This window comes from Alosa pseudoharengus, unplaced genomic scaffold (assembly GCF_046254945.1).
Source record: "Alosa pseudoharengus isolate Yale_2024_CS ecotype anadromous, Long Island Sound unplaced genomic scaffold, YU_APseudo_1.1 YU_APseudo_1.1_scf_8, whole genome shotgun sequence".
Lineage (NCBI taxonomy): Eukaryota > Metazoa > Chordata > Actinopteri > Clupeiformes > Clupeidae > Alosa > Alosa pseudoharengus.
The window spans coordinates 10,852,079-10,864,578 of record NW_027468870.1 but is presented as its reverse complement, the minus strand read 5'-3'; the positions used below and the strand labels follow the sequence as shown (position 1 = coordinate 10,864,578).

Sequence of the window (12,500 nt, the reverse complement as noted above, 5' to 3'; positions counted from 1 at the left end):
CGGAAACTGAACTGCCGCAGATGTTGTGATGCCTGATGTCCAGCCCACCGCGTTATGCCGACCAATAACAGGCCCACTTCCTCCCAAACGAAGGCGGGAGCTCAGCGTTGATTGGTCAAAGCCCTCTGATCTGACCATGGCGCTATGATTCCATGTGCAAGATTAAAGAAACAGCGCGTGATTAAATCATCAGCGGGTGTCAAACATTCACACTTTTCACTTAACATCCTGGAAACAAGTAAAGAAAGAAGGGAGGAAAGAAAAAAACACGACATACATACCTTTTATTATCCAAACATCATTTTTATTTTATAACAGCTTACATCACAGTGAGTTTCCACCAAAAGATTTGTGATGGAAATAAAAGGTCCTTTCAATATATTTCAAATTTACGAAATATATAGATAAGACTATAAAATATCGCCTACATTCCTCTATTTTAGCCAGACAAAGGGTAGAGTAGAGTACAAAGAGTGGGTAAAAAAAAAAATACATGCAAAACTATGTAAGACGGGACCTGTGGGACTTCTATGATGATACCGATCACTGTTCAACTTTAACCCGGAAATACCACTGTTTTCACCGGTGTTGTTCTTCAGTTTCTTTCTGGTTTCTCACTTCGGTAAATGTTTAAACAGCGGAATATATAGGCGATATATATTTTCATCGGGTATCTGCTATGTTTCAGATATTTAGTCTATTGGATGTAGATTGTTTTATAATGGTTTGGGCATAAACATCAGAGCAAAACATTAAAAGTTGCGTCTCGAAAGGCCATAGGTAGTAGTTGGCCCCATGATCCTGTAACTGAGGCTTGTCAACTCCAGCCAAACGGCAAATTATCTGATCAGCAAACATGGACAGCGAGGTGCAACGTGATGGAAGAGTCCTTGATCTTACCGACGATGCGTGGCGAGAAGATCGCCTTCCGTATGAGGATGTTAAAATCCCGCTGGTAAGTGGCCCAAGTTATAAATACTTAAAATTGAGACAAGCGACTCTTCGTTGACAAGAATAGTCATTTATGTATGCCTTATTTTGTTTCATCACGAGACTGTTTGGCAGACTCATGTTTTGACGAGACAGTAGGCTAGTTAAACTCAGCTTAGACACCCTTCCAATGCGGTCTGACAAATGGACACTTACCTGTAACCTCTCAAATGTTTCCTCACAGTTGTGTTTGTTTCTCCGGGATGAATTGATTTAAAGTAATATTGTCTGTTTGTGGACTTAATTACTTGTCTTCCTTCAGAGTGAACTCCCAGAGGCTGAGCAAGATAACGGAGGATCAACCGAGTCCGTCAAGGAACAGGAGATGAAGTGGACAGATCTGGCGCTGCAAAGCCTTCATATTTAACACACACACGCAGGCTTTCAAAGAGAGTGCATAGACCACTTATCCAAAGAAGATTGTTAAGAAAAGCGGACTGTGTAATATCCTCATGCGTACGTCTCCAGAGAAGACTCCTGCTCGCATAGAGATCAGTATTTGTCAGTGCATGTTGGCCCAGATTTTACAAATGCCCAAATAAACATTTGAAAGAAATATTAATGGGTTGTCTCCAGTTTTTTTTTAACTGTATACATTTTGAAACAAGGTTGATCCATTTTAATCAGCATAATTGTTTTGTAGTACTATGCAAATAGCATATTTATCCACTAGATGGCGTTCACCACAAGATCGATTTTCAGAAAATATTGAGCACATCAAAGTGGTTGATTTCTGCTGTGCACATGCATTCTACTGTGCACATTGACCATTGTGCTTTTCATTTTGGACAAAAGGCTAAATGCACTTTTCACTTCATGGATAATAGATATTGAATAGTCCAGAGTAATTCTGTTCATATACTAGTGTAACTATGTGTAAAGCACACATTTATACTTTGGTGGCTGTCACAGATACATGAATAAATCAGACATAGTTTAGTTCTGAGTAGATTTGCGTTTATTGACCATAGAGAGAATGTAGCACTACTGAAAACATGAACACTTGAGAGCATAAATATCTTTCAGTTCATGGCAAAGGTTGAACACTTCCATTCAGTATATATATTTTCTGTTATCTTTTAGTGATAATAATATCCAGCAACATTCAGAGCCCCGACCCCAGACGACACGCTCGCTGAGCCCGTCCCCATGAAAGAACACTAGGTGGCCATCCAACCTGGCAACCCAGCGCACCAGGTGTCCTCCTTACCTGGCGACCCAGCTGGTGCCGTCTAAGATGGGGCGGGGTGGAGCTGCTACACCTATCTTCACCTGTGTTGCTATGACAATGCAGGTGTCCACAGGTATCTTGGCTGTGATTATGTGTGGAATACTGATATTGCAACTTAATGGCAAATTATAGTCTGGATAAGTCTGGATGGCGGTTGCCCTGGGCAACACTGTTTAAAAACAATGACCCTTCCTACTTGTTTAAGCTGTCAAGTCTTGACCTACATTTAGTTGCGTGTTTCAAGAGTAGCTTGTTTCGTGTCTCTTATTCTATTTGGCAAATTTGAATTTTACAACACATTTCAACATAAATAAGCTTGAATTAACATTTTCTACTAAAAAAAAAACAAGATTGGCATTTGCATTTTTAAACCTACCACAGAGTTAAAATAGTTTTAATTTTGAGTGGTTATTGTTCAGGTATAGGTCCCTTGATATTATTACTCTGTATCCCCTGTTCCTCCGGGCGACACACAGGGGATTTGGAACACGTCTTACATTCTCAGGAAAGTAAAAAGAAAATCAACACAAATATGGATATTTTTGAAAAGAAGTCTTGCTGGCTAGTACCCAAAATGAGGTTGAGGTCATGTACTACTTTAACACGGATCTTTCAGGGTGCAAACATTTTACACACAACAAAAATGTGTGTTGCAATTAATGAAGAATAATAATTTCCACTATATCTTCTGAAAGTTCAGGACCTATCCCTTCTCTGTGCAAATTTGTGTTGTGGTAACAAGCTGTCTGAGCCTTTTCCAACCCTGACTGCGTGTAACTGGGGGTGCAGACGCAGACACAGCTGTGGTGGTGCGGCGTGGAACCCTGACTGCGTGTAATTGGGGGGAGCAGACGCAGATGCAGTCAGGCTGATGCGGAGTGGAACCCTTTTGCATACTTCTGTCAGCCTGTCCTGCTGAGGTGTGCTGCGCTCCAGCGTCATGTCCAGGGGACCCCTAACCCAAGCATTAGACTGCATTCAAACCAGCACGCCTCTGCATTCAAACCAGAACGTTTGGTCCTTCTTCACAGAGAGCTCCAACACCCCCAAACACACACTGAGGCGCATCTGCGGATTGAGAGGCTCTTTGAAAGAAATCCAATAAACACTAAAAAATGACCGTTGAGAAAATGAAGAAATCCCCCCCCCCCCCCCCCCAACCCTTAGTCCCAGTGTCCAGTGTTTGAGGTGTGTGTGCCCCCCCCCCCCCCCCCCCAATCTTCACCAGGGGGCAGAGCTTCTCCCTTCTGCACAGTGCGCACTGTAACGTCCAGTACAAACACAAAGAGCAGGCCAACACACACACACATACACACAGAGGTTCTGTAAACAAGAGTGCATGCATTTCTGAAATGTAAACTGATCAATCACCATTTCAATGCCCCATCTAACACTATGTTTTAAAACTAAACAAAACAAAACAAAGAAGAAAACTCTCAACAGTAGATTGGACTCTGGATTCCTACGCAGAGAGCTGCTCGATGCCTCTTCCTGCCGTACCGTGTCATAGTTCGTTCCGGTGTCCGCAGCTGGCATACCACACACTGCAGGTCCCATTCGGCGCCACCTGCTGACGCCACTGGTGCATGGCGGGTGTGGTTAGCTGGGTAATGTATGCTATGGTACATTCAGTTTGGTAGAAAGTTCATTAAGGGTTCATATGTGTACAACTGGATAGAAAACTCCCATCAAAAACCCTCAGGAGAAGACAGTCCACTGTCCGGCAGGGGCTGTGTGACCTTTCACCTTTGCCCTTTCACAGATTTGTTTGTTCAAAGCAAACCATTCAAACTCTTAAGACAAACATGGCTGTTCTCGGACCAGAAAAGTCCCTTGTCCAACCCACTTGACCATTGATAACTTAACAGTACCACAGGTTTCCAGTTCTACAGGTCATCTGGAACCTGACGGTGATAAGTCAGGTTTCCAGTAGCACAGGTCATCTGTAACTGACGGTGATAAGTCAGGTTTCCAGTAGCACAGGTCATCTGTAACTGACGGTGATAAGTCAGGTTTCCAGTAGCACAGGTCATCTGGAACTGACGGTGATAAGTCAGGTTTCCAGTAGCACACAGGAGTTCCCTGTGTGGGTCATCTGGATCTCTGAAAAGTTCCACTGATATATATATATATATATATATATATATATATATATACTGTATATTGATTTATTGTGACTACATTCAGATATAGTGCTGATGTAGCGAATGTAGTAACATAAACTGCTGGGAGAGAGAGTTGTGTATCTGTGTATGTATAGGTGTATGTGTGTATACGTATGTATAGGGGTGTGTGTGTGTGTGTGCGTGTGTGTTAACACCGAGCCTAAGCTTCATGTTAATACAGGCAGAGCTAGCAGTCAGCTGGTGCTAGCGGTCGGCAGTGCTAGCGCTGGCGTCACTCTGCCTTGAGCTCGGCCTCGGGCCTGTGCAGGGGGGCATCGGTCTGAATGAAGGCCCCCTGGCCCAACGCGGTGGAGTAGGCTCTGCCCCCGTGCCCGTGTCCGAAGGCCTGTCCAGGGAACAGTGCCGCGCCCCCCCGGCTGGCCAGCGGGTCCTTGGGTGTGGGCCGGGTCTGGGTCTGGGTCGTTGCCGGGGGCCGATACTCCTCCAGGTTGTCGTAGTGGGACGGGACGCCGGAGGGGGTGTGGCGTTGCGGGGGCCGTGGGTGAGGGTCCGGCTCCGGGCCCCAGGGCCCTCGGCTGTGGCTCCGCTCGGGTTTGGCAGCGGTCACCCTCTGGAGCGACTCGTCCTCGGGGCTCCGGCCTCCCCGGTGGGCAGCGCGGTCCGCGTCGCCGAGCCGAGAGGCTTCCGGAACGTGCTGCAGGCCGTGCGGCTGGGAGGAGGGCGTGTTGGAGCGCGGTCCGGCCGGGCGGGGCCCCGAGGGCGCCGTGTGCGCGTGCTTCTCCGTCTCCATGTAGAGGAAGGCGTCGGGGTCAGCGGTGAGTGAGCGCGGGACGGCCGCCTCCGGCGTGACGTTGTAGCGTGCCTCCTTGCCCGGGTCCGACTTGCTGCGCAGGTGCTGCAGCGACTCTGTGGCGGGCGTGTGCGGGGGTCCGGCGGGCGTGTGCGGGGGTCCGGCGGGGGCGTCGACGGGCATGTAGGGGCCCAGGTTGTCGTACTGGGAGAGCACGGGGCCCTTGAGGCGCTGGCGCGCGCGGCTCTCTCGGCGGAGGGAGTGGCCGCGCAGTCGCTCCGCCTCCTCCTGGGCCTCCCACGGCGACAGGCAGGCCCCGCCCGGTCCCTGGGGCGCGTGCAGGTGCGCGGGGGGCATGTCGCGGCTCACGAAGCCGTGCTCCCGCACGCCGGCAGCGTGGTGCGGAGGCTGCGGCGAGTGGCGCTGGTGCAGCAGGTAGTGGTACGCCCCCGACTTCGCCTCGCGCTCCCGGCCCCCGAACGAGTGGAAGTGCCGCAGGCGCAGCGTGGCGTACGGGTCCAGCTCGTAGTAGGAGGGCGCGTCCGGCGCCAGCTGCTCCGCGTGCGGGCTGTAGCGGTACTGGACCCGGCCGTTCTCGAAGAAGGGCTGCAGCCGGGTGACGTGGTAGTCCGGCGGTTCCGCCGCTGGTGGCGCGTAGCCGCGGCAGCGGTGCGCCGAGCGCTGGTAGTAGAACATCTCCTCGTCCGACGACGCCTGTGGCGGCGGAACCTCGGTTCTGGAGACGGGCGGGCCTCGGACCGCGGCGGCGGCGGTGGAGGAGGGGGAGGGGCTGTGCAGCGAGGGGGCGTGCAGCGAGTGCACGCGACGGATGCTGGGGTAGGTGGCGCCTACGTGGCTGTAACCGTGACTAAGGGGGTGGTGGTGGTGGTGGTGGTGGTGAGCAGGCCCGGGGGAGGGGGTGGGGCCGGGGGAGGGCAGGTACTCGGCTCTGGTTGGCCGGTGGGTTTTGAGGGAGTGGTGGTAGGAGCGCGGGCCGATGGTGGCGTAGCGCGACACGTCTGCGGCGTAGCTCATGGGCAGCGGCTCGGCGCGGTAGGCGTAGGCCACGGGGAGCGCGCGCGCGGGCGGGTAGTAGGCGTCGGCGGGGGGCGCGGCGGGACCCTGCGCGTGGTACACGTACGCCGACTTACGGGGCAGCGTGTGGCTCATAGTCATCGTCATCGCCGAGCCCTCGTCCTCCAGGAAGGCGTGGTAGGCGGAGCCGTCGCGACCCAGCGTGGCCGTGGCCAGCTTGCTCTCCATGGACCGCACGGGCGGCGGGGGCGCCGGACCGGCCGGACAGGGCTGCTGCTGCTGCTGCTGCTGGTGGTGGTGGTGGTGGTAGGGGGCGCTCTCGAGCCACGGCTGCACAGGCTTGATGGCCTCCCAGGGCTTGTCCAGCGAGGGGCCCAGAGGGGCTCGGGGCTGCGGTTGGGGGGTCTGCGGTTGCGGCTGCAGCACGGCGACCGGGTGCTCCGACGCCCAGGGGGGCGCGTGAGGTAGAGACGGCACCGCCACGGCCACCTGAGGCTGGAAAACACACACACAGAACACACACACACACTCCTGTTACATATAGTCCAGAATGGGCCAAATATACACTACATACAGTTATTTCCCGTATATTAGATGTATTAACCACACAGTAGTACTTTATGCAAATAAAGTACGGCTGCCTGAAGCTGGAAAACACACAGAATAACCTCAGTTAATGTAAAGGACAACAGGCTCCAAGACCCACTTCATAAAAACACCCACTTCATAAGAATTTGTTGCGACCCAGTTCACCAGGCATACTTTAAATCAAGACTAAATCAAGTAAATGTGCGCATAAATGTTACTGATCATTCTTGGTTGTATAGAGTTTTCAATAAACAGCCTAAAACACAAAGCCAGCGGGCCTTTTGAAATGTAGGCTAGCGTACAGTACATAACACAAGAGCTTCAGGCCACAGCTTATGGCCACGTTGATGGCACTAGCTTACTTTCTAGATGTTTGACCGCCAATACCTCATATAGAGAGAGCTCAGCACAATACCTTATAAAGAGAGAGCTCTCAGCACAATACCTCATATAGAGAGAGCTCTCAGCACAATACCTCATATAGAGAGAGCTCTCAGCACAATACCTCATATAGAGAGAGCTCTCAGCACAATACCTTATATAGAGAGAGCTCTCAGCACAATATATACCTCATATAGAGAGAGCTCTCAGCACAATACCTCATATAGAGAAAGCTCTCAGTGCAATACCTTATATAGAGAGAGCTCTCAGCACAATATATACCTCATATAGAGAGAGCTCTCAGCACAATACCTCATATAGAGAAAGCTCTCAGTGCAATACCCCTTTTTAGGGTAAAAAAACTAGAATTTCATTATCGATTTCAGTATGTAAGACCGGTAGCATCTATTTTTTTAAATCACAGGAGATTCAGTCTACACACTCACACACCTATACTCATACACACATACACACTCACACATGAACAGGATCCAGTGGGCCACCTAATGCGGCTGTAGGACTTACCACAGGGCCTGGAGTACATACAGGCTCCCGCTCTCACACACACACGCACCCACAAACACACGCACGCACACACACACACGCACGCACTGTTTGCAAACAGGATCTTGCGGGGGGGGGGGGGCTCAGTAATACTCACCTCAGGGCCTGGAGGAGATACACAGCCCCGCTCTCTACTGCTGGAGCAGGGGGCAGCGAAGACAGCTGGGGCAGGTACGCCCCGGGCAACAGCAAAGGTGTGTGGCGCAATTACACCCTGGGCAACAGCAGAGGCGGGTGGGGCAATTACACCCTGGGCAACAGCAGAGGCGGGTGGGGCAATTACACCCTGGGCAACAGCGGAGGTGGGTGGGGCAATTACACCCTGGGCAACAGCAAAGGTGGGTGGGGCAATTATGCCCTGGGCAAAGGCAGAGGCAGATGAGGCAGTTACGCCCTGGGCAACAGCAGAGGTGGATGGGGCAGATACGCCTGTGGCAACAGTTATGCCCTGGGTGGGGGCAACATCAGAGGAGGAAGGGCCAGCTGAGGCGGAGGGGAGCGGGGCGTGGTCTTCCAAGACGGGGGCGGGGACAGTAGAGATTTGGGCAGGGCCCACTGCTGCTGATTGGTGCTCTGGGCTGGACAGAGGAGAGGCGGGAACTGATGAAGTGGGTGTGGCCTTCACATGAGTGGGTGTGGATTGTGTGGGAGTGGTCTCAGTGAGTGTGGTCATGACATGAGTGGTTTGATTGAGAGTGGGCGGTGCTTCATTGAAAGCAGACGGTACTTGAGTGACAGCAGGCGGAGTGGTCTGATGGTGGACAGGTGTGGCTTGAGCGGAAGTAGTGATGTCATTGGCTGCGGTGGCGCTTTGCGGAGGCAAGGCAGGCTGGTCCGGCAGGGCTAAACAATCGTCCCTTGAGTCGCCGGGGGGGTCAGTCTGAGAGTCGATCTGCTCAGGGGGGGCGGGCCTTTCATGGGAGGCGGAGCTGGGAGTCCTCTGCAGAGAGGTCGGAGCAGGGGTGGGGGTTGCCGTGGTGATGCTGGTCTCTGAAGCCAGGGAGGGGGGCACGGGCCAGTCCAGCGAGCTGAGCAGGTCGTCGGCGCGGAGCGGGGACAGGGGGGAGGGGGTGTCACAGCTGCGGGACGTCTCGGCCGCCACCAGGGGGCTCTCCAGCTCCTCCAGCGCAAACGCCAGCTTACGGACCGCAGGGGCGCGGCTCAGAGCAGAGGAGAGAACTACAGGGCCTGGGGAGGGACAAACAGAGAGAGGAGCGGAGAGGAGAGAGCAGAGAGGGAAGGAGAGAGAAGAGAGGGAGGGAGGGAAAGAGGAGAGAGAGAGGGAAGGAGAGAGGAGAGAGAGAGGGAGGGAGAGAGGAGAGAGAGATGGAAGGAGAGAGTAAAGGAGAGAGGAGAGAGAGAGGGAGGGAGAGAAGAGAGAGGGAAGGAGAGAGGAGAGGAGAGAGGATGCAAGAGAGAAAGGGAGAGATGAGAGAGGAGAGAAGGAGAGAGAGGGAGAGAGGAGAGAGAAAGGAGAGAGGAGAGAAGGAGAGAGAAGGGGAGAGAGGGAGGAAGGTAGAGAGAAAGGGAGAGAGGAGAGGAGAGAGAGAGGGAGGAAGGAAGAGAGAGAGGGAGAGAGGAGAAAAGGAGAGAGGGAGGAGAGAAGGAGAGAGGGGGGGAGGAAGGAGGAGAGAGAGGGATAGAGGAGAGAGGGAGGAAGGAAGGAGAGGAGTGGAGATTGGTGGGTCATGGTCAGGAGAGGGCAGAGCATCGGGTTCAGGCACATGTGTGACATGCAGCACGAGGAGAAGGAGCATACAGACAGCAGACTGACAAGTAGAGAATGTGTCTGTGTGTGTCTGTGCAAGTGTGTGTGTGTGTGTGTGTGTGCAAGTGTGTGTGTGTGTGTGTGTATGTGTGTGTATGTCTGTGAGGGGTTGTGTGTAGGGCTGTCACTTTTGTGAATTTTTTGAGACATAAGTGTTCATTGAATCGATTGTAAAATCGATTTTTCATGTCTAAAGACGTTTCCATTTTCAACGCCAAATATAGGCCAATCCACAAACAACTAACAGGCATTAGGACGAACGTAAAGAGGGCGCTTGTAGACGCAAGCCAGCAATATTTCTGATGATTTATTGGCGTGAAGTTTCGTGCACAATGACAAACAGGAGTGCTACATTCTCGAAAAACAATAAGCCGAGTATACTGCCATTACATCAGTGACAAACATTATTGCAGGCTTCAACATAGCTGTGTTTACGATTAGAAATGTCAAACAAATTTCGCCTACGTAGAACTCGATTGCACAGTTTGCATAGCCTACCGCTTTGTTCTTCTCCATAGTTTGATATACCAAAAATCCGAAGTACTTCCACATCGAACTCCTCAAGTTATTAGGGCCTATCACTAGTCTCTCTCATGTCGCACAGGTTGATCGCGTTGTCCTCCATTTTTGGCAAAACACGAGCAGCACAGCAGCTGATTGAAACAGCTGTTTCCGGTGCGTAGCTTTCGCAATGTTTACTGCACTTTGGAATTCTTTTATATTCTTATATTCTTGTTTGTGACTTTTGTTAAACCTATTTTTTTATTTGTTTAATTTGTTTAAAATTAATAGTGTACATATTTGGTTAAAATCGATTCCCTATTTTAGTTTTCGAAACTTGTTGTTTGGTCCAATCGATTGTGCAATCGATTGTGCAATCGATTTTCGAAGTGACAGCCCTAGTTGTGTGTGTGTGTGTGTGTGTGTGTGTCGGTCACCTACTCTGGAGCTGTGGTAAAGTCGAGGTCAAGTTGAATGTGTGTGTGTGTGTGTGTGTGTGTAACTGAGTTGAGTGTGTGTGTATGTCTGTGAGGGGGTTGTGTGTGTGTGTGTGTATGTCTGTGAGGGGGTTGTGTGTGTGTGTGTGTGTAACTGAGTTGAGTGTGTGTGTGTCTGTGAGGGGGTTGTGTGTGTGTGTGTAACTGAGTTGAGTGTGTGTGTGTCTGTGAGGGGGTTGTGTGTGTGTGTGTGTGTGTCGGTCACTCACTCTGGAGCTGTGGAGCTGTGGTAAAGTCGAGGTCTGCTGGGTGTTGAATGAAATGGGTCTCCATGGTGACAGTGTGCAGCGGCGAGCCCATCAGGTCCAGTAGTAGGGCCTCGTTTCGGACCGACTCCACCTTGGCACTGACTGGCTCGTTTCGGACCGACCCCAGATCAGTGTTGACCGGCTCGTTTCGGACCGACCCCAGATCAGTGTTGACCGGCTCGTCTCGGACCGACTCCGCCGATCGGACGCGCGGAGGGGGGGACAGGGGTGGGGTGTCCACAGAGGGGGACGGCGCGGTGACAAAGGTGCTCTCTGCCATGGAGGAGGGGGAGAAACACACAAAGATTAACACACAGCAGCCATGGCCTACTGGTTAGCTCTTCGGACTTGTAACCGGAGGGTTGCCGGTTCAAACCCCGACCAGTAGGCACGGCTGAAGTGCCCTTGAGCAAGGCACCTAACCCCTCACTGCTCCCCGAGCGCCGCTGTTGTTGCAGGCAGCTCACTGCGCCGGGACTAGTGTGTGCTGAGTGTGTTTCACTAATTCACGGATTGGGATAAATGCAGAGACCAAATTTCCCTCACGGAATCAAAAGAGTATATATACAATAAAATACACACACATCTCTGTAGATTTTCGATACCTTGTCCTATCCTATACCACTGCTTATATATCTAGTGCACACACACACACACACACACACACAACCTTGACCCTTCATAAAGTAATCTTTATTTAAATGAGTATCAGACCAGATGGCCAGAATGGCAATGACCTAAAGTTGTGTGTGTGTGTATGTGTGTGTGTGTGTGTGTGTGTGTGTGTGTGCTTGTGTGTCTCTGTGTGCGTGCGTGTGTGTGAGGGCAGGTCTGTCGGACACACACCAGCTGCGCTGTAGCTCCTGTCTGGACTCTGCTGGGCGGCGCTGAACTGCCCATCCTCCATCCTGTCCTCCGTTGCCGAGGAGAGGAGCGCCGTCTCCCGGTCACTCATCAACGGGGAGCCCAGTCCAAAGGACATGGGGTCAAAGTCCAGCGTCGCCATGCCAACCTCTGGCGGCATCAGCTCCAGGTCTGTCTCCGTGGCGATGGGGGGCGAGGAGATGAGGGCGGGCACGCAGAAGATGGGCCGGTCGTCCTGGTCACTGTCGTCGTGCTCGTGGTGGTGGTGGCCGGGCTGACCGGCGTTGCACAGGTTGTCATAGGAGGCGCAATGCTGCTGACCGGCCAACAGGTCGGCGCCAAAGGACGAGGACAGGGCATCGCTGCTGGAGCGTGGGCGTCGAGGCCGGTACATCTTACTCTCACCTTTAACACACACACACAAACACACACACACACACACACAGCACGAAACACAGAGCGCAAAATACAGCTTAGACTCATCAAAACAACAACACAAACACAACACACACACCGCAAGCACAGTTTAAACTCACTCATCACATACCAACATATTCATATAAACAGCAAACACAGCTTATGTGTGTGTGTGAGAGAGAGAGAGAGAAAGAGATGCACCTTCTACGTTGTGCAGAGATGTGAGAGACTCTTCACTTTTGGCTGAGCGCAGAGTCCCAGTATCCCCTCGGCCTCCTGCGAAACAGACAGCAGATTTAAGATCATTAATGTGCGTGTGTGTGTGATAGAGATCTTCACCTGCAAGAGCCACTTGCTGGGTTTATCTGTGTGTGTGTGTGTATGTGTGTGCACGTGCAAGTACATGTGTGTATGTATTCACCTGTAATAACCATTATCTTGAGCTTGCTGACCTCATTGGGGATTGTGTGTGTGTATGTGTGTATGTGTCTGTGTGTGTG

The 12,500-nt window shown here is 51.8% G+C and overlaps 3 protein-coding genes across 4 annotated transcripts in view; 1 reads left to right on the top strand and 2 right to left on the bottom strand.

Moving 5' to 3' along the window:
* The window catches only part of sc5d (sterol-C5-desaturase), a 5,555-nt gene extending 5,511 nt beyond the window's left edge, over positions 1–44 (bottom strand). For both annotated transcript variants that reach the window (XM_076274099.1, XM_076274100.1), the window contains exon 1: positions 1–44. This exon is cut by the window's left edge and continues 40 nt beyond it. The gene's annotated coding sequence lies outside the window, so the exon portion shown is untranslated.
* Positions 45–558: 514 nt separating this feature from the next.
* anapc13 (anaphase promoting complex subunit 13) lies at positions 559–1,552 on the top strand. The gene is made up of 2 exons (XM_076274101.1): positions 559–955; positions 1,253–1,552. Exons 1-2 carry the CDS (start codon positions 857–859, stop codon positions 1,355–1,357), a joined length of 204 nt encoding a protein of 67 aa, XP_076130216.1. The 5' UTR covers positions 559–856; the 3' UTR covers positions 1,358–1,552.
* A 2,851-nt stretch (positions 1,553–4,403) lies between these two features.
* arhgap32b (Rho GTPase activating protein 32b) overlaps positions 4,404–12,500 on the bottom strand; it is a 50,461-nt gene continuing 42,364 nt past the window's right edge. Inside the window, exons 21-25 of the mRNA XM_076274435.1 lie at positions 12,202–12,276; positions 11,566–11,988; positions 10,681–10,992; positions 7,803–8,893; positions 4,404–6,667 (exon numbers count right to left, since the gene is read on the bottom strand). Of these exons, the coding sequence (XP_076130550.1) occupies positions 4,619–6,667; positions 7,803–8,893; positions 10,681–10,992; positions 11,566–11,988; positions 12,202–12,276 (3,950 nt within the window). The 3' untranslated portion in view covers positions 4,404–4,618. The remainder of the gene's footprint in view (positions 6,668–7,802; positions 8,894–10,680; positions 10,993–11,565; positions 11,989–12,201; positions 12,277–12,500) is intronic.

Bases quoted from the DNA above. Each gene is read 5' to 3' on its own strand.
- anapc13 (XM_076274101.1), top strand. From the start codon at position 857: ATGGACAGCGAGGTGCAACGTGATGGAAGAGTCCTTGATCTTACCGAC. The intron at 956-1,252 runs GTAAGTGGCCCA...GTCTTCCTTCAG, and splicing joins AGGATGTTAAAATCCCGCTG to AGTGAACTCCCAGAGGCTGA.